This window comes from Nannobrachium achirus, assembly GCF_963921795.1.
Source record: "Nannobrachium achirus genome assembly, chromosome: 19".
NCBI classification, from domain to species: Eukaryota; Metazoa; Chordata; class Actinopteri; order Myctophiformes; family Myctophidae; genus Nannobrachium; species Nannobrachium achirus.
Genome location: NC_137826.1, coordinates 23,427,685 through 23,454,516, shown reverse-complemented (window position 1 = coordinate 23,454,516; position 26,832 = coordinate 23,427,685). Strand labels below are relative to the sequence as shown.

The following is a 26,832-nucleotide window of genomic DNA, read 5'->3' as shown; positions in this document are numbered from 1 at the left end:
TTGTACAATTGCCATTGTGATTGACACAATGGTGTAAATTAAATTAATTATTAACTAACTATATTTACTCACATAGGCCTTCTGTACAGTAAATTCTGATGTATTTTTTTTACTTTAATGGAGTATTTCCAAATGTCCGTACTTTTACTACACTCAGAGGCAAATATTGTACTCTTTACTCCACTACAATTTGATTATTATTACAAAACATACATTAACCACTTCAGTGTGGCATAGTGAGCTTGTATATCTGCTATTTTCCAAAAATGTATATACATGTTATATGATAACTTCTGAAATAGGACATTCTGCATAATGAGTAATTTTTACTTTTTGATACCAATACTTTTTGACTTTTCCTCAAGTACATTTTTAATTCCATTCTTGTAACAGAGTAGTTCTACATGATTGATACTTTTACCTAAGTAAGAAATGAGACGGCCAGGCCAGTGGGCGCCCCAGAGGTCATCTTTAATTGGCCATGATATTACACAAGGCAATTGTAATTAGTTTACTTGTATGCTCTCTCTCTCTCTCACACACACACACACACACACACACATCAAAAGTAATCATCAAACTATACTATAGAAATGAATCAAACATCGGCCAAATTGTCCGAAAATGAACTTAACAGTTCAAGTATGATTTGAGGTACGATAGGTTAAGAATCACTGATCAATGTCTCATTGAATGGTATACACACACATATGCGTGCACATGCACACACATAGAGAACAGTATGTATTTGCATACAAGAAATTCTTGAACACAAACAGTAGCAGATGCAGGGCTGGATTTACCATTGGGCCGGTGGGGCCGTTGCCAGGGGCCTTTGGCTCTCAGGGGCCCTTGGGGGAACTGGGCCGCATGGTCATTGACAATTTACTAATACATGTATACGTTAATTAAAAATCTAATGTGTGGGCCCCTCCTCTGTTGTCTACAGGTGCTTTCTTGGCCCACAGATGATCATGGCTTAAAATCCGAGCTGGGTAGTGCGCGTCAGGAGGGAGGGGAGGTTATGGTGGAGGTTACAGGGAGCACCATCTCTGCCGCAACTGCCAATTATCACACACTGAACAGAATTAACCAATGCCTTATAGTTAGCTCTTGGCTTGGACATTCCAGCAGGCCACTCACAACTAAGTTGTGGACATGACAGAGTCTTCCAAATATAAACACAAGCGGTTTACATTTGTAACCAAGCTGTATAGCATCCTTAAGACTTTTACACCATGGTAAGGAATGCCTCTCCCAGACTGTGGTCGAATGTACAACCTACTTCTAAAATGGTGTTCCTCACTCTCTCTCCCACACACACACACACACTAATACGTAAATAAAAATAAAATATGTTTGAGAGCATGAGTGCTGAAATCACTTTTTATTGTTCAATACAACACAGTACACATAAAAATACAAAAGTTTATCTCATCCCTTTTTTCTTTAAAGTTGAATACTAGTTTGTATACAGTTAAATATGCGTTACAATACACACATTCCTCATACATAGAATTGGGACACAATTAATAAAGATTTTCAATTCCATACTTATTTTAGAACCGGGATTTTAAATAAATATATTCAGAAAAGGTTCCATGCAAAGTATCGGCAGTTTATTCTTTTTCTCCAGGCATAAAAATATGTAACTTGTTAACATTGAACATGTTAAACTTTAAATTAGGATGCCCTTTATGGTAACCGGAAATGTTAACCACTTAGTTAACCAGGGCTGGTTAAACCAGCACTATTTTCTACTTCAGTGGTTCTCAACCTTTTCAGGCTGTGACCCCCCCAAAAGAATCATATTTGAACTGGGGACCCCCACCTTGAAAAGCACTTGGAATGTAAGGTTTTGTTTTTGTTTAACTGGGTTCCACAGATAAATATTGTGATCTACAAGCTCACAAGCCTTTCTTATATTGTTTTACAATTTCAAAAAGGTTACTTAAATTGACTGCCACATGACGAGATTCTCGAGATATAGAGGTTTGTCCAGGTTGCCACGCCCAGGTTTCCAGAGATATTTGTTTTATTTCATTTAATGATAAAACACGATGGTGCGGATCCACTCTGAACGTACCGCATCCGGTTTGAACCGGAAACAGTAAGTAGGTGGGATCAGCCAATCCGGCAACTCCATAGAGGTAATATATAAATAGAGGGCGGACGGCCCTGCCCCCAGCTATTCATTGAAATGAATAGCTGTTGCTCAGTGGTGTTTTGAAGCACCCGGAAGCCCATAGCTATAGGCCAATTTTTCTTACGTCGACGAACGTCGAACTACGTATGGCAGACCCCAGCGGCACGCACTTTTGCTCATGCATGAAGTTCACCCCGCCTCCAGTTCCAGCTTCGGCCAGTAGGGCAGCCGGCTTCACAGTTTACAAGCCGTTCTGGGGGCTTTGGGCTGCTCCCGTGTAAAAGTTTGCAGGAAAACAGTTCCTCCCTTTTTTCGTTTTCCGGCCTACAACGCTAGCTTGTAGCTTTGGAGCCGTTCGACGCACGGACATGCGGTCTGGATTAACGCGTCCCACGGCTCAGCGTCATCTACACACACGATCTACACGTGCCCGACATTCTGTGACTACTTTTAAAAAGGTAAGAAAAACGATATATACGGCAATATACCCTCAAAGTCGAAGTTTAATGGTGGCAGTAAATGAGTTAAATTGACATAAGGTAAGTGTTACCTGAGGACCCCCCCTGGGGACCCACAGGTTGAGAACCACTGTTCTACTTTGTCATAGTGAAAATAGAAAATCTACAAGCTCACAACAACACATCATGAGGCGAGGCGTTGTGAGCTTGTACACCTGTGTGTGTGTGTGTGTGTGTGTGTGTGTGTGTGTGTGGTGGGGGGGGGACATGCCCAAAATAGGGACACCAGGTTGAAAGTGGTTAAGCAGCAACGCCAGCTTCGACTAGTCTAGTCAGAGATCAACCTTGGCTTGGCACACAGTCATATTTATTTTAAAGACACTGACTTACAGAAAAATAACCAGTGTAATCTATTACTGCACTGTTCTTCTCTTACAGTACATGTCCCTTTGAATGTCAATACAAAAAAAAAAAAAAAAACATGCGCCTGTGATCATTATGATCATAACCGAATAGACCAAGCAGTAGAAACAACTGCAAACTTCTCTCCTATGTTCATTAACCTGGCTTATTCCTTCCTTGTTTAACCTCGACAGTCGAGTAGGACAAGTGGGGACGCAGATGCATATCACTCGTACACACCATAAAACAAAGTTAACCATGTGAGCTTCTATTTTTAGTCGTGACAGCACAGACGAAGAGGTGGACACAAATGGTCAATAGAATGCTACTTGGATCATGGACCGTGGCGCTTGAGACGACCTATAAACAAGTTATAACATTTATATATCAATATCTTACATATACTGAAAATGTAGCTACTTAATATAAATGAACCGGCAACTTCACCCACTAACATACATACTAACTTGTGTAGTTATCGCAGAGAATTGAAGTTTAACAATTACAGTTTTAGGAGTGACAATATGGGGATATAGCCCCATTTTCCTTCCTTAGAAGATTGCATTGACAAAAAGGCAGCGTGAGACGTTTTCTCTTACAATTTCACTTACTCATCCTGGACAAGTTCTGTCCCTCAGAAGAAGGCGAAGGCTAAATATGGTCAAATCCACAAAGTTTGCCGTAGGTCCCTTCCTATTGTGTTTGTGCATGCGAGTATGCGGCCAAGCCGGCTATAATACTAAAACGGAATGACACTTACTCTCTGACCCTGAAATGCTCATGTGTTACAGTAAAAACTGAAGTGTGTTAAAGGATTCATAAGAAAAAGAGAAGAAAAAAAAGAAAACAGGCGATTGGAGTGAAAGGCTTCATCTGGGAGCATCTTCAAGAAACGTTCAGTCAACCTTCTTGTTGCGTAGTCTGACAGAATCTGCCAAGCTTCTGCACACAGGACCGGTATGCTGGGATAGGATGGTCAGAGCCTTCCCGTGCATCAGTGTCAGCAGGGTCTGGTGCCCTGTGGCCCAAACCCGATACCAAGGGCCGTAGAATGGGTCCGAAACTGCCGGGCACAGCATGTTGTTGAGATTGACCTCAGTAACCTGAAAGCGAGAGAAAAAGCGATAGGGAGAGAAAGGAGTGATATGAGTTAAAAGGCCTAATGTGGTGCATGTTTTAGAACAGTATTTTCTCCCCTTAACTCTGACTAGTGTACAAATGGAACCAAATTCATTTTCCATTTGTACACCATCAGAGTTACAGACTTGTATGGGTCAATTTAGACCTAGACTGTTGACGGGAGCAATTTGCAAATGCTCCCGTCATACAGCCTGGCATAACGTTAGAACGATAAGTAACCGGTTAAAGCCTCCTCCTCACTTCCGTTTCCGTCTCACATCGCGCACATTTATCATTATATAAATAAAAATCATCTAAGCATATTTAGCTTGCTGCTTAGCAGAAATGACATTTTAAAATATATTTTCTACAATGTAAGAAAGGTAAAAAATTAATTATTAAAAACAAACAAATCCATCAGATAAACATTGACAGTGGCATTTGTTAGTATTCAGTTCACTGTACACTTGTCATTAATGATGGGCCAAAACACAACAGAATCCCCCCTTCCCCAATTAACCCATTCAGAACGGGTACACATTATTGTGTATCATTATTTTATGCTTTAACTATTGAAAAATAGCAGATATACAAGCTCACAGCGCGGCACCGAGTACCGCGCTGCGAGCTTGTAGATCTGCTATTTTTGAAAAATCGTGAAAATTTGAATTTTTACCCGATTCTATAAGTGTCTTTTGAATCCTTCTAAGATTTTTTGAAAAACCTATGTTTCTATGTCAGCAATCCGGCCAGCCATCGTCAAAAAAAAAGGATACTTTTCACTTAAATGGAGCTCAGTTACCGGTAGTCTGTTCTTGAGAGACTACTATGTCAGTGGTCCTCAAACCTTTTCATGTGGAGGACCCCCAAAATTATATTTATTTGGCCACGGACCCCCATCTCAAAATATTTAGTTCCAGGGACCACCCAGAAGCAAAATCTGAGTTACAAACGTTCGCTTTGAAAATACCTATATTCAAAGATTTGCACGCATTTTCACGACTTTTTCAAAAATAGCAGATCTACAAGCTCGCGGCGCGGCACTCGGTGCCGCGCTGTGAGCTTGTATATCTGCTATTTTTCACCGGTTAAAGCATTCAATAATTCATGGTGGACTATTATGTGTGTATCCAGTAGATGGCTCCCTCTTACCAGGCCCAGACCCTGCAGGAAGAGGAAATGGTACAGGAAGAGGATGCCAGTGGACAGGAGAGCCCACCACATGTCACCCAGTGGCTCGGGTTTGTACACACCTGCACAAAGACAAGATCACAACAACTATTACTTGTCCGTCTGTGTTTGTCAGAGGTCATACTTGCACAGTGCACATCTTTTAAAAAGGAGACTGGGAAACCCCACCACATCCCTTTGCATTTTCTCAGAAGTTGTTGTCAACGGTAACCCATGTTTCAGTGGGGGAAAAGTAGCAAATGGATGATAGGTCTAGACCAGTGGTTCTCTAAGTGGATTTCAGGGACTCTCTATGTTCCTTTATGGGGGTCTAAATTGACCCTTACAATTTTGTAACTTTAACTAACGGGTCCATTTGGTTCCATTTGTACACTGTTAAAGTTAAGAGAAGACCTTCAAATTTCAAAGTTTGAGAACCACTGGTCTAAACTAGTATGATTCAGCTGTATTCCAGCAGGGATAGAATGCGGTTCTGGGGGCAAGTGCTTCAACCACAGGTAGGTTTATTAATGGCCAGTTAGGACTTTATTAAATATGTTCCCCTCGGATCGTGTCTGAATTCTACAACAAAGAGTTGACGCAAGACTACTAACAACGTTCACAACATACAGGAGATGACTGCACAATGCAACATTTTAGCTGTCTTTATATGTTTGAACCAGCTCAGTGACCTTGCGGTTAGTGTCCGTCCCCTATGCTTGAGAGATTGGGGTTCGATCCCCGGCCTGGTCATACCAAAGAGTCTAAAAATGGGACCCAGTGTCTCCCTGCTTGGCACTCAGCATCAAGGGTTGGATTGGGGGTAAGTCCTGCGATATGCTAGCGGCATGTCCAGGGGGTGTACTTGTACATCAAGCAGCCTCACGCTACAGAAACAGGAAATGGGCTCCTGCTCAATGGGCCTCTTAGCTCGGCAAGGCTTACTTATATGATTAGGACACGTGACACAGTCTGTGTAACATGAAGTCAAAATTGAGATTATCCATCCCGTCAGATGCCAGTATGTTGAATTGAGTCTACCCGTCACATTCCGTGGATCGCCAGCCGCTTCTTTTCAATTGACAGTGAGGAGTTTCCCTGGGAGGGTGTAGCTCTTGGGGGCCCAGTTCCACTCCCTGCTTACCAGCAGTATTGATTTCGTCCAATAAAACCATGATGAAAATCTTTCACTGCCAAAAACTAAGCTATGATGACTAAAACTAGGGCTAAACATACTGACAATTTTGTCAACAAATAAAAACTAGACTTACAGTAAATGTTAAGGAGGGACTAGTGGAGAAGAGATCCAGTGGAACTAAATGACAAGTCATTTTATGGTTTGGTTGTGCTCCGGTTGCACTCTGAAAATAGAAGATCTACAAGCTCACAACATGTCGCAGCTTGTAGATCGGCCATTTTCAGCATGCAAACCAGTGTAAAATAAGCCATTACGAACGCCATCAAGCCACCGTGAAAATGTAGATTTAGTCGACTAAAATCTTATGATGTTGATGTTTAGTCAGGTTTTATGAAAACTAGACTAAAACTAAAACATTTCAAATGACTATAATGTGACTAAAACTAAATTAAATTTCATTCAAAAGACTATGACTAAAACTAAATAAAAATTGCTGTCAAAATCAACACTGCTTAAAGGCCCACTTCACCTCTGGGACAACCAGATCTTATTTTATTGTCGTTTGGGGACACGATCAACACAAACCTGAGTTATTTTGTGTGTTCAATCTGTGTTTTGAGATATTTTAGTATTTCAGCATGACTAGTGATGCATTCTGCATCACTAGTCATGCTGAAATACTAAAATTGAACACAAAAAATAACTCAGGTTTGTGTTGACCGTGTCCCAAACAACAATAAAATAAGATCTGGTTAGGGCTGTCACAATTATTACATAATCGTCTAATCGTGATTATTTGACATAATCGCGATTATTTTTCATAATCGTCATAATCGTTTCCATGTTGAAAAATGTTCATGTGTTTTTTTAAAGTAAAATAATTGTGGAAATAGCAGATCTACAAGCTCACAACGCGTCGCGATGCGACACGTTGTGAGCTTGTAGATCGGCTATTTCCACTATCAATGTTCTTTTTTAAGTATAAAGTTGTCAAATATGTCAGTAATTTCTTTGTATATTTAGGTTATGTGTCATATCTACCATGTGCAACTTCAAAGCCTAAAAGCCAAAAAGAAATGTAATTGTCAACGACAAAAACACAATTAAATCGTTAATCGCAATTATTTGAGAGAAAATTATTCGTCATGTAAAATGTCATAATCGTGACAGCCCTGGATCTGGTTGTCCCAGAGGTGAAGTGGCCCTTTAACAGGCACCCTGATCAACCTGTAGGAGTCGCTAGTGCAGCGACAGAGATCGCTCTATCCCGCCCGGCCTCCTCCCACCCCCTCTGAACATACGTAGCCAATTGTGTTTGCTGGAGCACCCGGCGAAGCCAGAGGCACTGTGGAGAATTTGAGCAGCCAACATTTGTGACATTGCCAGAACTCCTTACAACAGTAGGAGGAAGCGCTGCATGGTTCTGAGGACTCATATGACAGCCAGGTGTTATTTAGTACAGGGAAGGTGAAAGTATACAAAACAAAATCTGGAAAGTCTTGCTTGATGAATACAAATAGTACCCAAGTGGTACAGACACCATGGGAAAAAAATGACTAAGGCACTGTCTGCAGGTGAAAAACCATATAAGCCTACAATACATGTATTCATCGGGCACAGGCATCCAAACAGACCAATTATTGGAGCCCTCAATGTGCAGCAAGCGTTCATTTATTTCCTGTTTTTACTGTTTGTCACTCAGCACCTGCCCAAGTTTCGGGTTGGGGATGTGCATGTCGCGTCCCTTTTTTCATTAACCACTGTCACCACGGTCTAATAAACAACGTATCGGTCTGAATTCTATACCAGCCATGGGTGAAATGCCACCTTCACAGGGCGAGCCATGCCCGTTCATTTCATTTCATTTTCATCATGTCCGGCTGTCGTTGTCATCTGCCGCAGCAGTGCAAAGCTTAAATTGGCTACTATCGTGTCCGTAGGCGATGCCTTAATTGGCGCGGCTTGTGATTGCCTGAAGCTAAGCTGTAATCCTGGGCGCAACTCTCCCTCTGCCAACCTGGGGAGAGCCCCGAACTGAGCTCATTCTTCCTGCAATGCATGAGGAGCGAGCATCTTCATTGTCACCTGACAGAGGGGGGTTTCCCCAGTAGGACGTAGCGTGTGGAAGGAACACGTTATACCAACCAGTTCCTTTCCCCTCCATCAGGCACCCCGGCTGGCCAGGGAGTTCAAAGGTGGTTTGCCTCACTGAGAGATCTATTGATTTGTCAAGTATCCTGTGGTTTTGATGAGTTTATTTTCAGCAGTTACTCAGTTTAGAGCAACTGTGTCTTTAAAAGTGTTATTGTCCAAAGTGTTATTGTAGCACATATCATTGAAAAACAGAAATGTGCAGTAATTGATTCAAAAACCTGAGGAATAGGTAAGCACATAAAGTCTATCTTAAATGCAATCTCTGCCCACTATATTGCCTTCTTAGACAGCAGAGAAACCAAATATTCTGCATTTTCCACTCTCTTTTCCTTCATACATTATAAGACAGTCAATTAAATGGAGCGGATTGGAGGCCACAACAGAGACGTACTGTACAACAGACATCAAAGCAAAGCATAGCATTCATGCATCCCTCCCTGACAATAGAGAAATGCTTTGCTATGGTAATAGAAAACAAACCATTACAGACACCCGGGTACAAAGACACTCCTTATTTCTGCATGACTGTGAGCCTAACTGGGACAAGTTGAATATTTCCTTTTGTTGTGCTGCCATGTCATGTTACAAGGGAGGAGTAAAAAGGAGTTTTGTTGCTTGCTTCTACATTGTAGAGGCAACAATGACTCAGATATTCCATCCTGATATCCAGTGTGTCTGTTTCCAATTAAATCCACACTTCACATGGAGAAAGTGTTATGGTGCCATGATAGACACAACCCCCTTCATGACTCTCTCCCAGCTCCAGGATGCCATGTTTAAGTTCAAGTTCATTAACATGTGCATAATAATAATACAGAGACGTTCTTGTTCTCCGGCTCGCTCTGCCTTGACACAAAGGACACGCCATCCCAAATCCCACACAGAACACCTACAGTACATGGATGGACTGTACATGCAGTACACAAAGCACTCACAAGTTACAACGTATACATTATATTGCTGCTGTCGGTCGGAAACCTTGTATGGCCAAAACAGTTACTTTTCAATAAAAAAAAAGAGGGGGGGGGGGGACAGATCCAAAGGATCCAATGTAGTTATTATTTAGTCACAAGCTGTTATTAGTACTTTTAATTGGTTAAATATTTATAAATTAAAAAAAAGAGAGAGAGACATAAGCACTTTCATCCTGATGCCCATATTTAGGGCAAGAATTGTGAGAATAGCCAATCTACTTTTGAGCGACACCGTTATATAGCGAGGTATGAAATTGGGCAATAAAAGTAGCAGTAAGTTCTATTTCTTTGTGATAATAATGTTATATCTATATTCTGATAGTAATCATTGCAGTAGAGTGTTTGTTTAGTCTCTCCATCTCTTTAGTAAACAGAACATGGATTTTCAGGTCGGCATACCAATGTTATCCAATCAGGAGAGAGAACTCATACAGTGAGATTGGTAGTGATGAGCTGATGAATATCCTAATTGGATGAAATTGGCAAACCAATTGATGTCATCAATATTAAGCCCATATCTGGGAATGACAGACATATTGTGTCAATCTCATGATAACCAGTGTGGTTGTCGCGACGCAAGTCACGCTTGAAAATGAATTACCGTCCTTGTCCCAATATGCCCATAAATGGACATATTGTGTCAGTCGTTGTTTCAGCACTTCTCGTCCTCAGGGTGTCTTACTGGTTTATGATAAAACATGAAATATGGATATACAAGGTTTCTGCCCCACAACAACAATATACAATCAGTCCACAATGACATAACATACAACAACATGCAGGGCATTAGGGATGGGACGATATGACAATTTCATGGCACGATTATTGTGACCAAAGAAATTGTGATTTACGAATCAAAATATCCCCAACATCCATTATACTGGGGTGGAACATTTGCCAAAACATAGCAGATCTACAAGCTCACAATGCGTTGTGAGCTTGTAGATAAGCTATATTTTTTGGCTAAGAGATTTGGTTGAGAGTGAAAAAAAAAAGACTGTTGTACGTTATTTCCAGGTCTGTTTTACCAATTATAGAGGGTTTAAATGGAGCTCGGCAAATAAAAGGCTAATTGATAGCAGGGCACGACGGAGGACAATTTCACGATAAATTTAAATCTCAACAATATGATTATTGTGAGTGTTTTTTATCTCGATAAACAATAACAATTATCGTCCCATGCCCAATGCATTTGGGTCCCCATTCGGAATCAATGGGGGTAAATTTACTATAATCTAATCTTTGTCTCAGAAATGCGACAAATACCAAAAAAAATATTATTGAACTCAAGCCTCCATGGCGTGAGTAATCAATAGAAAAAAAGTAATTTTGGGGGTGAACTACTCCATTAATGTTAACTCCGAATATGATGACACAAATTGTTACAAACATAGATATAAAAAGCTAGATACCTCATTCTCCACTGCAGTTCATTGGAGCGACCTGTAAAAAAGGCAAGGCAGAAGGCACCCTGACACTCAAAATGACTACTGGCCTTTTCTGGGACAAATCAATTAAATTCAAAGGAGCTTTATTGGCATGTTTACATTGCCAAAGCAAGTGTCAATGCCAGACATGGAGTTATGGATCCAGGATTTGGATTTGGTTACATCTAAAATGCATATATTTTCATAGCAAAATACAAGTACTGTTTCTATTCATAAGTCTATATACATAGACAACATCTGTGTACGAAAAGACCCGCCCACCCACCTGCCTGATTGGCCAACCGAGCTTCCGTTTCTGTGAAACACGCGGAAGCGTGCCTCAGATTTCCGAAAGCTTGACCTAAAAAAATTGCCTTGCCTTTTTTTACAGACGCCCCAGAGCCGATGGAGGCGTCTACCTTTCTATGTCTATGGTTACAAAGAGTGAAACTCACCACCTTTCCTGAACAGGTAAACAGGGACCAGGTAGAGCATGGAGTGTTGGATGTAGTAGACCTCCTTCTCAAACGGAAGCTGAGTGTAGCAGAGATGAACCACTTCAGTTCATTTACCCAGTGTAAAACTTCATTTATACTCATACTTTTGATTCAACATGTCGAAATAGCAAATCTACAGGCTTGCGACGCATTGCGATGCCAGCCAGCCATGATCTTGTAGATCAGCTATTTTCAGCGCACGACAGCTTTGTACTGATGAATGAAGCAAAAATTGGTAGTTGAAAGTTCTCCATTTGTCAATACACAGTGACAAAACAACTAACCTTTCACTTCATTCTTTACATGTTTCACACATGACTTAATCTTCTTACTCGGAAAAGGGTCCAAGAGTTCGATTCTGTTTTGTCTCAAATAACATTGCGACAGGAATGTAGGCCACATATGTTCTTCTTGACAACCGTCATGACAAAGTATTGAATCTTCACAGATTGAATACTTTTGGGGTTTGTAAAGTCATGTCCATAATGTCATGTCTATAGTGTATATCGTCGTTGTCGGGTGGAAACCTTGTATGTCCAAAACAGTTCGTTTTTATAATGATTTTTTTTTTTACTAAACTAGTGAAAACAGACGATCTACAAGCACAAAACGCCTCGCACCGCAAGGCGTTGTGTGCTTGTAGATCTGCTGTTTTCACTACATTTGTGCGACGGCCTTGTCTGATGAAGCAGGGCTTTACTTCGCGAAAAAACGTACAACTTTGAAACTCAGAGATACGAGGTTTCTGCCCGACAGTGACGGTATGTTGGACCTACATGTTAACTGACTAATAGGGGCATTTGACATCACCCTCAGGCTGGGCAGGACAACGTGAACTTCCACTGAGTCGTAACATTAAATGAACTGTGACCAAACCACAATCAATGACTGGCTATGGGGTGACGGGACTCTTGCACAATGGACAATGATATTAGTGAACTGGAACACTTAGGTCAGCCATAATTGATGGCCAAAGAGTATATTTTAAGAGTTTTGAAATTTAAAGGGACAACACCTGAATGGCCGTGTCTGAACGGTACTCTTTTGAAATCGGCCCTATGTCACAGGGGGCTCATTTCCTATTGGGCCCCCTCGAGAAGGGGGCGTTACTTTTTGGGAGGCTATATTCTATTGAGACTATGAGGTGGAATCATGAGGTAAAGTGGTGCTAAAATTGGAACCATACAGAGAAGATTAGCATGGTGCCATGCTGAAATTGGAACGATACAGAAAAGATTAGCATGGTGCCATTGTATCTTTTCTGTATCATTCCGATTTTAGCCCAAAGACAGCGCCCTGTTGCCAACAAAGGGCATTTTGGTATTGCATCTGAAATGGCTTGGAATTGGAGACAGACAGAACATGACATTTCAATATCTGAGTGGTTGTTTAGGCTAAAACCTGTATAAAGCCGTATTATGGACCAATATTTATATAAAATATATATTTTTAAAAGCGTGGTGTGGCCCCTTTAAGAGTACTTACCAGTCTAGTGTTGACCACAGGGAACATGAGAGCCAATAAAGCGCCGTTCAACATGTGGACCTGAAGCCTGGAATTACACATGGAAAAGATTATATAGTAAACCGTTCTCCCTCTCCTCATGTCCTGAGACTCTAGTTATACACTTAACACAACTTTAATTGAATGTTCACTCAAGGTTTCGAGTTCGGCAACTTTTGCCGAAAGAGATTTGGTGTAGACGGAAACAAGTGGTCCAAGTAAGTACAGAACCAACTCAGATCCGGTTTACGAAGAGGGTTTAAGTGGCTAACCGTTGGCGGCAAACTCACAATCTTGGCCAATGGCAGTGGTGGGAAAAGTACTCAAATGTTTAAAAACTTAAGTAAAAGTACCAATACCACAATATAAAAATACTCTGTTACAAGGTCTGTGTTCAAAATGTTACTTGAGTAAAAGCACAAAAGTATTGGCATCAAAATATACTTAAGTACCAAAAGTAAAAGTACTAAAATGTTTGAAAATAGCAGATCTACAAGCTCACAGCGCATCGTAGATCGGCGATTTTCACATAGCCTATAAAATGTGTGACTGTTTTATAATATAATAATTTATATCTGCAAAGTAACTACGTTTTCAAATGTAGTGGAGTAAAAGTGCAATATTTTGGAGTAGAAGTAAAAGTATTGAACATTGGAAACACTCCAGTAAAGTAAAAGTACCTCAAAATTAATTAATACTTAATTAAGTAAGGTACTTGAGTAAATGTACTTAATTACTTTACACCACTGGCCAAGGGTTGGCTGTTAGTTAGTGTATGAGGTTACATATCATGCATGTCGTGATGACATGTGGGATGGGATGTAGCCACAACAACATGTGTTTATACTATTCTCAACCCTCTCAGTAACCTTTGCGCCCTGAGAATGGGAGGTCGGGGTTCGATCCCTGGCCGGGTAGGTCTGCAGTAGGGCATTCACCAAATATTCGAATATCAAAGTCACTATTCGACGTTGTTCACCGAAGTCGAATACCGGTATTTTATTTTATTGTTTTCTCTTTTAATTGATTTAATGCCAGGGGCCACAAGGTGCCGCTAGAGTGCCTGACATTTCTGCACTCGGTTCCGCAGATAAATATTGTGAAAATAGCCGATCTACATGCTCACAACGCCTCGCGTTGCGAGTTGCGAGGCGTTGTGAGCATGTAGATCGGCTATTTTCCGGGCACTCAAGATTAAAAAGAGGGCTACTAACAGCTAGAACCCAGAATAAACAGTAAATGTTACCCAAGTTTACAAAAAGTACAAAAAAATAGAACCATTTATTGCAACAAATAATATCAAATAAAAAATATAAGTGAAAAACAAGAAAAAGAAAATCAACAAGAATACCAAAATATTTCGAGAAAGCTACATTCTAGCGTCAAGCAACACTTGATGCTAGGGCACTCAGCATCAAGGGTTGGATTGCGACGGTTACACATCTCAATTCAGAAACATTGCCATTCAGAAGATTGACTTCCATTATCCTAAATGGAGGAGTCGCCTAAACCTAACCTTAACCTCAGTGGGGGTATTTCTGAATGGGGATGTTTCTAAGTGGGGGTGTCTCTGAATGGAGGTCTGCCCTCGATTGCGACATACCAACCTCATGTCTAGAAGGTGTACATCGGCACTTACTTATTCACAACCCAGTTACTAAGTGTTTTACAGGGGATTAACACACTTTTGGCATTTAACTGCTTTTTCTACATTATTATTAGGAATGTTAAAGTGAATGATATTAAGTTTCGTTTAAAGATGTTTTGTTATCTACATTAATCTTGGCATACTCACCTGAAAACAACCATCGCTGTTTTACCTGGTGGACAAGCCAATAAGAAGATCTGTTGACAGAAGACAGGGAGAAGGAAAATGTCAAATTAAATGCATGATTACATCTCTTTCTCTGCCTCTCTGACTTTACTGGATCTACACCGGTCTCATTGCAGTGATTTCAGTCAGCAAAAAGTATTCTTGCGATGTGAACCATATTCCCAAAATAACAGTTTACACTAGGTGACAGCATGGGTTGCCTTGAGCATACACCATCAACAAAATGTTGAGAGAATCAATAAAAATTCAATCACATTTTTATTCATGAAACCCTTTCCGGATGTTAAAATGCTGTGCAGTGTGCTTTATGTAAAGCGCACTGCGCTGAAGAAAATGAATCCTACCTCATCAAACAATCTACCATACTACCATAAGATGTACCCTATTTGTATCCTGAATTAATTCTGCCAAGTGCCAACCAGTTAAAAGATCCTCCAAACACAGACATCTTCCTGCCATGGATTCAAATGAAGCAACAGGACCTTTGGAAAAGGCTGCAATCATGTGCATCAAGTTCAGAAAATGCCGACGGCCACTGACTTTATGGTCGGCATTCTATTGCATGAATTTACAAATAAGAATATGCACACTATTTCCAATATTAAATTGCTGTTCCTGCATTGTATTCCTCTTCAGGTGTAACAAGCTTAGTCAGACACATCCCACAGTTAGGTAAATGTGGCTACAAATTACAATCTAGAATGCAACAGCTTGCTATGTTTTTGTGTGGTTAGTCTGTCTGGCTGTTTGCTTTGGTAATTATTGTTGGTGACACTTTACAGTAGGTATATGAAATAGGGAAGAACAATTTTCTTTTGTAATGTTACAGAGTATGTCAAAACACAAAAGGAACAGAGCATCAATTTAGTTAAAACATTAGACAGCTAGAGAGGCAAACTTAGTTTATTCACCATGTCTTAAAGGTTTGATTAGGCAATTTATTTAAGTTTAGCTTTTTGTATGAGGATGAAAGCTTTAGAAACACACAACCAGGGAACTGCTTTTTTGACTCAGCTAGATATTCATTGCCTATACTAGTGGGACACCCTGCACACACTTCTTCAAAGCGCACACATGCACACACTCAGAGTCCATAGGCAATATACAATTGAAAATGTCTAGATCAATAAAAATAATTGTTTTGGGATTGCTTGCGATTATGAAAAGGCGTGAGACTGGGGGGGTATAATAGAGGATTCAATAAAGTTTGTATCTTAAACAAATTATCTTTTACATTGGACTTAAAGGGGGAAGGCCAATGGCCGAGTTTCCCAAAGCGATTTTAGCCCATCGTAGCTCACGCATGGTCGTAGAGACCAAGCCCCGACCGTCATGTTCCCGTGTTTACATGGGTTCGGGCAGAGCGACTTATTTAGCCCCCTACAACTACACCAACATTCAGATTTCACAAAGAGCTTAATAAAGTCTCACTCCTGTCTAAATACGGTACGGCATTCTATAATTATCCGTATCCTCCGTGTTCTTAAATAATAAGCCTTTTTATCCGATCGCGTTCTGTTTTAGCATCCATTTCCTGGCGTTCCCCATGCGCACCAACCCCATTGAGATAAACAGACAGTGATCGGATAAAAAGGCTTCTTATTAAAGAAAACGGAGGATACAGGTAATTATAGAAAGCCGTACCATATTTAGACAAGTGTGAGACTTTATTAAGCACTTTGTTTGTGAAATCTGAATGTTGGTGTTGTTGTAAGGGGCTAAATAAGTCACTCTGCCCGAACCAAGTAAACACGGGAACATGACGATCGGGGCTTGGTCTCTACGACCATGCGTGAGCTACGGTGGGCTTACGATGGGCTAAATCACTTTGGGAAACCCGGCCAATAATAGTTGGATCTGGTTTCTGATTATCACATGCTATATACTACTACAGTATATAGCGATGATGACCCCTACAAATCCAATCCAAATTAGGAGGCAAGCTGTTTTGCACAAGCTACAATAAAGTAATTGATCACATGATCAGTCATTACCTTAAAAGAAAGACTGAAACTCCCTGACACATTGCATTAAAACATCAACAAACCATCACAACAACAATGGGCAGCAAACCTCTGTCAGCTGAAGAAAGAGAAAAGCTAAGCGTAACTATTGTGGTTAATGTTTAGCTACCTATTCACGATATTATACTTTAAAAGGACAGAATACAAATGTCACCATTTGACAAGCCTCTATGGCTGCACAGACTTGTGTCAGTCTGATTAAGTTGATGGTTCACATACCATGACAATGAATGGACAGTTATGTCTGATTTGATTTGATTTAGGTAAAACGAGTAGGGGGGGGGGGGGGGGGGGGGGGAGGGGCAGTAGTGCCTCTGTAGATATAGAGTAGATTTGAAAACAAATGTTTGCGGAATATTAACTTTCAAGCCACAGAATTCTGTGAAATCTAGGATTTTTCTCTGCAGGATCCTGGGGGACTAACTTAACTCCAGGCATCTCCGAGCAAGACCATCTGAGCAGCTATCAGCTGGGTGAAGCTGAAACTGAAATCTTTATTAAACCCTGCGGATTTAATAAAGATGTCTTTGGGGGGGGGGGGCTTCGTTGTTCTCACTATGAAAGAGACTAGTACATGCACTGTCTGTAGAGCACTCGGGCCTCCTCGTTTCCTCTTCCCGCAAAATTCAAAGAAGCTCTCTCAGGAAAAGGGGCAAAAATGTGGGTGTGGACCAGAGTGTCATGTTTCCATCATTGCTGACTGGAGCTAGAGCCAGAGGGAGGGGGCTGCCACACTGAAGGCTCTGTCCACAAAGGTTTGCAAGCTTGTGCGAGGGGTGGAGAGGAGACACATGTCTGAGGACCACAGGTTCCTCTTGGGGGTATACTGGTGGAGGGGGTCAGATATACAGGACGCTGTTTCCCTAACAGTGGGTCATGACCCATTTGTGGGTCACGACTCCAGTAAAAATCCTATTTTCTTTTCCTACAAAAATAAAATAAAATATACATTTCAATATATATTTGAAATATAAATAGATTTTTATAAACAAAACAAATTTAAGAATGTTTTACATTTTCAAACAAAAAAACAAACATAACATTAAATGGGTGAAAGTAGTGAAAATAGACGATCTACACAAGCTCTTGACGTTGCCCTGCTATTCTCACTAGTTTGGGTCCTGGACGCATGTCTAATTTCTCTTTTGGGTCACGGGCTAAAATGTTTGGGAACCACTGTACTAGGGGGCACGGGTGCAGAGAGATGTGTCAGTGAAGAAGAGGAGGGGCGTGTAGGTGATGGTGAACCTAACTGGAAGCCAGTGTAGACGGATGAGGGTGGGGGTTATGTGCTGCCTGGCCTTACACAGGTACATACACAACATCTAGCTGTGTTATTTGAAGGTTAAGCATACTAGCTGTGTTTGTATACAGGGTGTTTAAACAGTACCTTTAGTCCTTAAACAAAGACCAAGTCAAATTTCAAGTACAGTACAGTACAGTATAAACATACAGATAAAGTTTAATCAAATTTCCTGTTCCATCATATTAAGAACGAAGCATAGTTCTCTTAAGGCAGACAACCCAATGTCATTCTATGTATTCAAAACAAATTTGCCATTTGGCAACATGCATGCAGTTGCATTTCAAAACACTTCAACAGCACAACAAGAGATTCCAGGAAAATGTGCCATTCTCACTCCCCCACATAATTCAATTTTGACATGTGGATTGACTCGCTCTATTTGCATATGTGTGTGCTTATCCAAAATCCTAATTTACATAAAAACAGCACTTTGTCAAGGAGGGCTGACTTCTGTATGATAGCTGAAGCTGTGCAGCCAGCACTAACACAGCTAATTCTTTTCCCATGAAGTTGATTTGAAAAGGCATTGGTGAGAAAGGAAGGATATGGAGAGACAGGACATGACATGACTTGACATGCAACACAGGTCTTGTGCCAGAGTCTAAATCCATAGCACTGCAATTAGGTCTGAGTCACCAGAACGGCCTCGCCGCAACTCTAGATTTTGAATCTAGAGTTGCAAAACCAACCATTAGCAGCCAGTGCATCCAAACATAAATTTGATAAATCTGATTCAATTTTTTTCTGCCTTTATTGATAGGTGTACAGTAGGCTGACAGGAAACGGGGAGAGAGATGGGGGGTGACACGCAGCAAAGGTCGTCAGGATCGGGACTCGAACCCGCGACGCTGCAAGGAGTGGATTACCAGCCTAGGTGCCTGGACCACTACCCTGTGGCACAGGCCGCTATCTGATTCTATTAAATGACATTTAACTCACCAACACTGCAACTGTATGGAAAGCTTGAATTATCCTATCCTATCTGCAAAGTGTTTGTTTGATACAAATCCACCGTAAAGTCGACACGTTATGAGCTACTTTCTTTAAAAGAAATTCTGTGCAGTGTTGGAGTTTGGAAGCACTTGTGGGAAATAACACAATGGTCCTCTGTACCACCTGTTCCGAAATTGCACATAATGCGGGAGGCAGTGGGACGATGTGTTATTTAAACTCCAACACACTTCCAAACTCCAACACTTAAAAATAATTACCTTCACAGAATGTCTTGACAGAAAGTAGCTCATAACATGTCTACGGTGGACATTTATCAAACAAACACTTTGAAGATAGAAAGAGGATAATTCAAGCGTTCCATACAGCTGCAATGTTGGTGAGATTAACATAGTTTAATACAATCAGATAGCACTTTTCTGTTTGGATGCATGGGCTGCCAATGGTTGGTGTTGCAACTCTAGGTTCAACATAGTTGCAATTTGCGGCTACAGAACGGCCCAACAATCCTACGTTACCCCAACTCACTCGACTACTTCAAGGACATGCTTGTTGTCTCATCATAGCTAAATGCTTACAAGTCTGTGAGCGATGAAGGACTTCCCCAAATGTCTATGAATTGGATGTCGTTACGGTAAGTCAAAAGATTGGTCAATAGATATTGAAATTGTTAAGCTAGTCACACTATCTGGCTGATAGTTAAAACAAGGGAAATGTGATTAAAAGGCCTTATGAGTTACATCACACAACAAAATATGTCATGCAGGGTGTTGTCAGAATGATGTAAGCTGGGAGTGGTTTTCCCGCAATTTATCTCATTCAGAATCTGATAAACAATCACGCAAAAAGAGGTCAGTCACATAGGGCGAAGGAGCATGATGAGCATTACAATGAAGAAAAGCACAAGATCAAAACATTCTTTAATTGGAGAGCCTTCGAAAGCGAAGTTAACCAGCACAAACCGCTACATGCTGGTCCCTGGTAGCTAGAGGGCCTTCCCACATGGCAGCACCATCTGCAGAAACAACTTTCCATTTCACTTCATGGATGAACTGCTATCATCCACCATTCAAACTAGAGTCAACGGCAGTGAATTGCTGGCTCATGTTATGTTCTTCAAGTAGAGGTTCATTTGGAGAAATGATTGGCCTGCCACCTTCCAACTGCCACCTTCCGACTTGGAATACAGCTGTACATGTTTGAATAAGTTTTCCAAAGACAAAGTCAAGTACATTCAAAGCACATCAATGTATGTTCCAGTACAAAGTATAGACATATTATGCTATAATAACATTAAGTTATGCAATGTGAGAGCATTTGATGATGTCAATCATCTCTCTGCTGCACTTATTAAATAAAGTAAAGCATTTTTCAGAACTTTAATCACTAATACACTTTAATAATCACTTTAATCTCTAATACATAATAGCATACCGGTACTCAATCCAGCAATTATAGGATTGCCAACACTTGCAAAGTCAGATTATTTAACAATGTTTCCAACTCGAAATCTGATCTGGCCAGATAAGCCCTTTGACTGCACATCAATGTGTGTATTGCCTTGTGGGGAAGTGTTTAAGATCCACATTGTCTCTGTAGGTCCACTCCAAATACCAGCACTGTACTCTCTGCTTTCCTATTGTTCCCTTCAGTAATAAAGAACAGAAAAACTAAGGGGCAGGGACTTCCCCATTTCCTTTACACACATTCTCTCATTGACACCAACAACAGTTGGTAGTTGGTAATAGCGGTGGCGTGTGAGCAAACACCACTACTTCAAAAAATTGCACTTTCTCTGCTTTCAATTCCGACACTCATGACCCCTCACAGTTAATTTATTTCCACTCCCATTTAAAAGTTGTAGTGCTGTATAATGATCAAATTGTTTACAATCTCTAGGACTCAAACTTTCTCCTTGGCTCAGTAGTAGGGCTGTCACGATATGAAATTTTACATGACGATTAATTGTCACACAAATAATTGGCGATTAACGATTTAATTGTGTATTTGTCGTTGATAATTACATTTATGTTTGGCTTTTAGGCTTTAAAGTTGCATATGGTAGATATGACACAATATACAAATACATTACTGACATATTTGACAACTTACTACTTAAAAAATAACATTGATAGTGGAAATAGCCGATCTACAAGCTCACAACGCGTCGCGATGCGACACGTTGTGAGCTTGTAGATCTGCTATTTCCACTATTTCTGACATTTTTCAACATTCACGATTATGACGATTATGACAAAATAATTGCGATAATGTCAAATAATCACGATTAGACGATTATGTAATAATTGTGACAGCCCTAGCTGTTAGCTTTAAATCAAGCCAGAGCCCTCTTTCCTGTATCTGCTTCAGCTACAGTACATTTCCAGCTGTCTGATTCAATAAATAAGTGTAATCTTCAGTCCTGTTTTTGTTTGATTGATTGAATATTATTCAATCAATAACAGTAGAGGTAATATAGCCAAAGAATATGCGTCGTTATGCTAGTTTCCATTGTGCTCAATTCTTAATTACATTGTTCATATGTTAATTTAATTCAAGGTTCATTTTCATATGACTCATAATTCATTATAGCTCACAAGTCTGAATGGAGTGTCCTAACAGAGACTGTCACAGACAGACAGAAAGGACACCTGCTTACTTTGTAATTGGGTCCATTTGGTTACGTTTAATTTAGTATCCATTGGGTTAAATTTGTATCTCAGAACTCCTCGAGGTGGACATACTTTGTCATTGTCATCTGTTCTATCCAATAAATATGCTACAAGGAATTTAGAGGTCATTTTTCATTCTCTCATCAAGGAAATACTTAATTTATACAACACTATTTGTAAAAACTTTGCTTGCTCTCTGTCTCTAGGCTCATGCTAAAAGGGCTCTGATTACACCTTTTGATTGCTTAAATGGGAAACAGTTAGAACGTTGCATTTTGTTCCCGGATGTGGGCGGTGTCTCAACTTCTTCAAAACGCAAAAGAAATCTCCAACAAAAAGGTGTTGTCGAAAGTACAGTACAGTAGAGGTGGGGACAACTTAGAACAATATGTTTAGCCTGTTGAATTCGCAGTTACAGCACAGCAGCACAGCTCATAAGAAGGACATCGCAATAATGCAATAGCGTCCTCCTGTCCAGCAAAGACTGCGGTTCAATGTACTTTCAGTGACAGAGAAAGTCCACATAGCTGACCTCTTACATTCAGTCATAAAGACACACACAACACAACAAAGCAGCTCACACAAACCCCCTGACCCCTCTGAAGAACAGGGCTTTCTCCATTGCAGTCACTTACCCATGGAAGTACACTTCCACAATATTTCAGAGTAGAGCTCAACAGGTAGGATTTGGGGAATTTATAAAAATGTATATATTAGACTGAGAAAAAGGACCACAATATGAACATATCTGCCAATTTTCTTAATTCTTATTTTGTAAATCAATAAACAGTACATTTCCTGCCGGAATTGTTGAAAATGTATGCTGAACTTATGATCTTATGTCCAACCAAATTAGACATAAGATGTAAAGTAATGTTTCCACAACTTGGTCAGAACTTGGTCAGTTATTTTCTTTTATATAAATTACATACCGATTCATCTGTATACATTATCCCTGTCTTCTGGTATTGCATGTGCTACAAAAAAAAACGTATGCAAATAACTGTGGTTTGAAAACCAGCTCTGTGACATCTAAACAAATGTTTGCAAATGATTTCTAGTAGACCTTAGATGTAATGTTAATGTTAGTGCTGGCCCTGGGTTTCTTTGCTATTCATTTGACTACGTTTACAGCTACAGTATGTCTCCATGTTGTTATGATGATGAAATTGATACATCCAAAACAAATGTATGCTTCAACGTTTTAGAGTAGCATAACTTCAGCACAACACAAACAAATGCATGATGTCGTATATAACACTGGTTCTCAAAGTGGGGTCCGAGGACCCACAGGGTCCTTGAGGAATTTCCTGGGGGTCCCCAGTTACCGGTAAAAGAGTTAGGAACCAAATAGTCTGTAACTCAGAGTGTACAAATGTAACCAATTTGTACATGTGTACACTCTCAGAGTTAAATTAACATTCATTTTACAATATAAATTGTGGGTCCCAGAGATAGAAATGCCATTAAATGGAGGTCCACCGCCTAAAGCCCGTATCAGAGTCGGGTAGTGCCATGTAGTCTTTTTGAGTCATAAACCTACAACGTTAACGCTCAAAAAGACTACACGGCACTACACCACGGTGGATAGCCTTCCACCGCGGACCCGACTCTGATACGGGCTTTATAATATCAATTTGGGGGTCCTTGACTTAAAAAAGTTTGAGAACATTGCAGTAAAGTCCAAATTCAATCAACAAGACTAAAAAAAAAGTGCAATTCTTACCTGCACCATGGTCACAACGTGACACGGGTTCAGGAGGTAGATCACGGTCTTGGTCGCGAACTTGAACCCGACCTCGACGCCAAAAGTCATGCACAGAGCAACAAGCAACAGGTTCTTCCCCAGGCTGTCCTCCTTCACAGTCCTCGCACAGTCCTTCCCGTTCACTCTGAGCTCTCTGGAGACGTTGATGTTCCTCAGCGCCACAGCGATCTCCACCACGGAGACGACAACGATGACCAGGGTCTCGCTGATGCGCTGCTGCGGCGCCAGGAAGGCGGCGCACTCGGGGCCCCCGTTCCCCTCGAACTTGGGGTCCACGCCGCCGTACACCCAGTCCAGGAGACTGTAGACGTTATACCTGGCAGTGGAGGAGAAAATGTATCAGTGTTGGAACTGTTACCCCCGTGAACCCGATCCCGGATAAGCGGTTGAAGAATGAAGATGGATGGATGTTTTACTTAAGTAAAAGTATCAATAGTGCAATATTAGAAATACTCTGTTACACTTACAGGCTACAAGTAAAAGTCCTGAATTCAAAATGTAAAAGTATGAAATTGTTGATCAAAATGTACTTAAAGCACCAAAACTTAAAAGTACAAAATGTTTGAAAAATAGCAGATCTACAAGCTCACAACGCATATCATTTTCAATTGACCTGGGTATAAAATAAAGTGGTTTTATACATGTTTCATAATATTATAATGTATATCTGCAAAGTAACTAGTAACTAAGGCTTTCCAATAAATGTAGTGGAGTGAAAGTACAATATTTAGATCCGAGATGTAGTGGAGTAGAACAGAAGTAAAAGTATCAAAAACTGGAATTGTCAGACAGGTAAAGTAAAAAATACCTCAGAATCGTACTTATAAGTACAGTACCTAAGTAAATGTAATTAGTTACTTTACACCACACACTGACTGCATACCTGGACATGTTCCTCTTCTCTTGCGGGAAAAGATAAGAACGAGACGGGATGAAAGACGCAGGATTGACTTCTTGTCGAAACATGAACTGCAGCAAGGTTTCTGCTCTTTTGCAATAATCCGTGTGTGTGTGGCTGGGAGGCAGACATGTAGATCCACCACCCCGGCAATAATACAAAGCTAGATCTCCTCCTACAGACCTGCTCCTGGTGTAGCAACTCTGCTAGCAGAGGTAGCTGGGAATGTTTACCACGTATTTTACCTTTATCTAGTAAAGATCCCCCCCGACGCAAATAGTAGGCATGCTTAAAAATATATATCAACACTCCGATCAAATCGGTGACCAAGATGACCTACAGTAAAGCGCATAAGTTATAGTGCGGCTGACCAGTGTACTGTTGTTAGCACACTGAAGCTAGCATGTCATTTTGCTGGGCTTCGGCTCACGTTAACGCCTTTTTTTTTTACATTACAGCCACAATACCGAGTTTACAACGACTAGAGGTAGTCACTACCAGAGCACAGCTAGCCAAGCTCTATGCTACACATTACACAAGGCTCCCCCGAAAAAAATACACAGTGTAGAAAACATCCCAATCCCATAGTGTGGATGGATGGACGGCTGGGCCGTGATTGGCTATAGTTGGTTGCTAAGCAACATCCGATGCCAGGAGACAAGGCGACACATTCTTTCCTCCGAGCAGTGGTATAAAGTTACTAAAGTAAAGTACATTTACTTAAGTACTGTACTTATAACAATTTTGAGGTACTTTTACTTTACTGGGGAATTCCCAATTTTCAGTACTTTTACTTCCACTCCACTACATAGATCTCATTCTCAGATGCAATTATTGTAGGTCTACTTACCACTACAGTCAATTGAAAACTTTTCGTTACTTTGTAGATTTGGATTATTATTACAAAACATACCACATCAGGCCTCAGCCCAATGTATTTCGGCCATTTGAAAATACCACACATCAACACAGCATGTGTTGATGTGAGTAGGCCTGCCCTCAGTGGCGCTGAAGGGCCTAGGAAAGTTAGACTGAGGTAGGGGGGCCCAAGGTGCCAGGGCCCTCGAAAAGTCTGGAGTAAAACTTTTTCCCCCCCCCAATTATAATAATAACTATTATCATTATCATTTGTGTCTAAACTTAACATTTCCGCCGCCGAAATAAAACCAATGAGTGACTGTTGTATTGGGTCTCTATATTGTGCACACCCCTACAGCCCAAAAATGGTTTATCCTGCTTCCACGTTTTGAGTACTGTTTTTGGCCACTAGATGGTAGTCTTCCCTAAGGTATGAGTGACCAGTTTCTCCCTTGTTCTCCGGGTGCTTCAGTAGACAGCAAAAAGTACATTCCTATGTCAATTGATTGATTGATTGAAGACTTTATTAGAAGTTTGTATAGAAAAAGGTACAGTTTCATGACAGTACAGTTCAACTAAAAGGAGATCCTAGGAAAGTCCTACATTGCTGCAGTTATTTACACAGGAAACCATTGAAGTATCTCATATAACATTGAATGACAGGATGGATAGAACAGGCCAGTCAATCTAAGCTAAAAAAGGGCCTGACCCAAAAGAAATTGCAATAGTAATGGTTCAAGGTTTTTTATGATCCTTAGGGTCATCCAAATAACATATTAAAAGTTGTGAATTATATATTTAGTGGATCAAGGTAAATTCAGGGTGTTCAAGTTTGGGTCCATTCACTTACTATACAGGAAAAAAAGACCCCCAAAAAATCATTTTTAAGTACCATGCGTGGGGTCTAACTAGGGGTTTTTCATGATTCTGAATACATTGCAAGCATTTGTTTTGCACAAAAAAACATTCCTTGGGCTAAAAATGGACCCATAGAACTATGGTATAGTGATGAGTCATCACTTTTCTGGGGTCAGCTCCGTTTTGTGGTGTCCGTTTTTAAGCCGACAAATGTTTTTTTGTGCAAAATGAATAATTGCAATGGATTCAGGACCATGAAAAAACCCTAGTTAGACCCCTCACATGCTACTTAAAGAAGATTTTTGGGGGGTCTTTTTTTTCCTGTATAGTAAGTGAATGGACCCAAACATGAACCCCTTAAATTTACCTTAATCCACTAAATATATAATTCACAACTTTTAATATGTTATTTGGATGACCCTAAGGATCATAAAAAACCTTGAACCATTACTATTGCAATTTATTTTGGTCAAACCTTAGATTGACTACCCCCCTCTGTGTGAGTGTGAATGTGTCTGTCTCCCCTATTATGCAGGAATACATGTGCTGAGGCAATCAGGGCGTCATTCAAACAGTAACAAAGTGTTCCCGGTTGGCCGGCAACACTTTGGCCGGCCCCTCTGGCCGGGCCCCCCGGGGGCCCATACAGATTTCTGTCCTAGGGGCCCAGAATTT

The 26,832-nt window shown here is 40.6% G+C and overlaps 1 protein-coding gene across 2 annotated transcripts; it reads right to left on the bottom strand.

Moving 5' to 3' along the window:
• Positions 1–1,378: 1,378 nt before the first annotated feature.
• Positions 1,379–24,983, bottom strand: tmem164 (transmembrane protein 164). 2 transcript variants are annotated; one of them, XM_080749918.1, is made up of 7 exons: positions 24,427–24,983; positions 23,502–23,859; positions 14,784–14,833; positions 12,971–13,037; positions 11,444–11,522; positions 5,278–5,378; positions 1,379–4,109 (listed from the first exon to the last, which is right to left on the bottom strand). In XM_080749918.1, exons 1-7 carry the CDS (start codon positions 24,507–24,509, stop codon positions 3,903–3,905), a joined length of 945 nt encoding a protein of 314 aa, XP_080606044.1. In that variant the 5' UTR covers positions 24,510–24,983; the 3' UTR covers positions 1,379–3,902. The 2 variants fall into 2 exon arrangements, with proteins under 2 accessions (XP_080606044.1, XP_080606045.1); XM_080749919.1 differs by lacking the exon at positions 11,444–11,522.
• Positions 24,984–26,832: the final 1,849 nt, after the last annotated feature.

What these genes read in the sequence shown, in the direction of transcription:
- tmem164 (XM_080749918.1), bottom strand. Translation starts at nt 24,509, where the DNA reads ATGTTTCGACAAGAAGTCAATCCTGCGTCTTTCATCCCGTCTCGTTCT. An exon ending in TTACCTGTTCAGGAAAGGTG is followed by an intron (nt 5,379 to 11,443) that starts GTGAGTTTCACT and finishes GTCTTTGTGCAG; the next exon opens with GTGTGTACAAACCCGAGCCA. An exon ending in TCCTGCAGGGTCTGGGCCTG is followed by an intron (nt 4,110 to 5,277) that starts GTAAGAGGGAGC and finishes TCTCGCTTTCAG; the next exon opens with GTTACTGAGGTCAATCTCAA.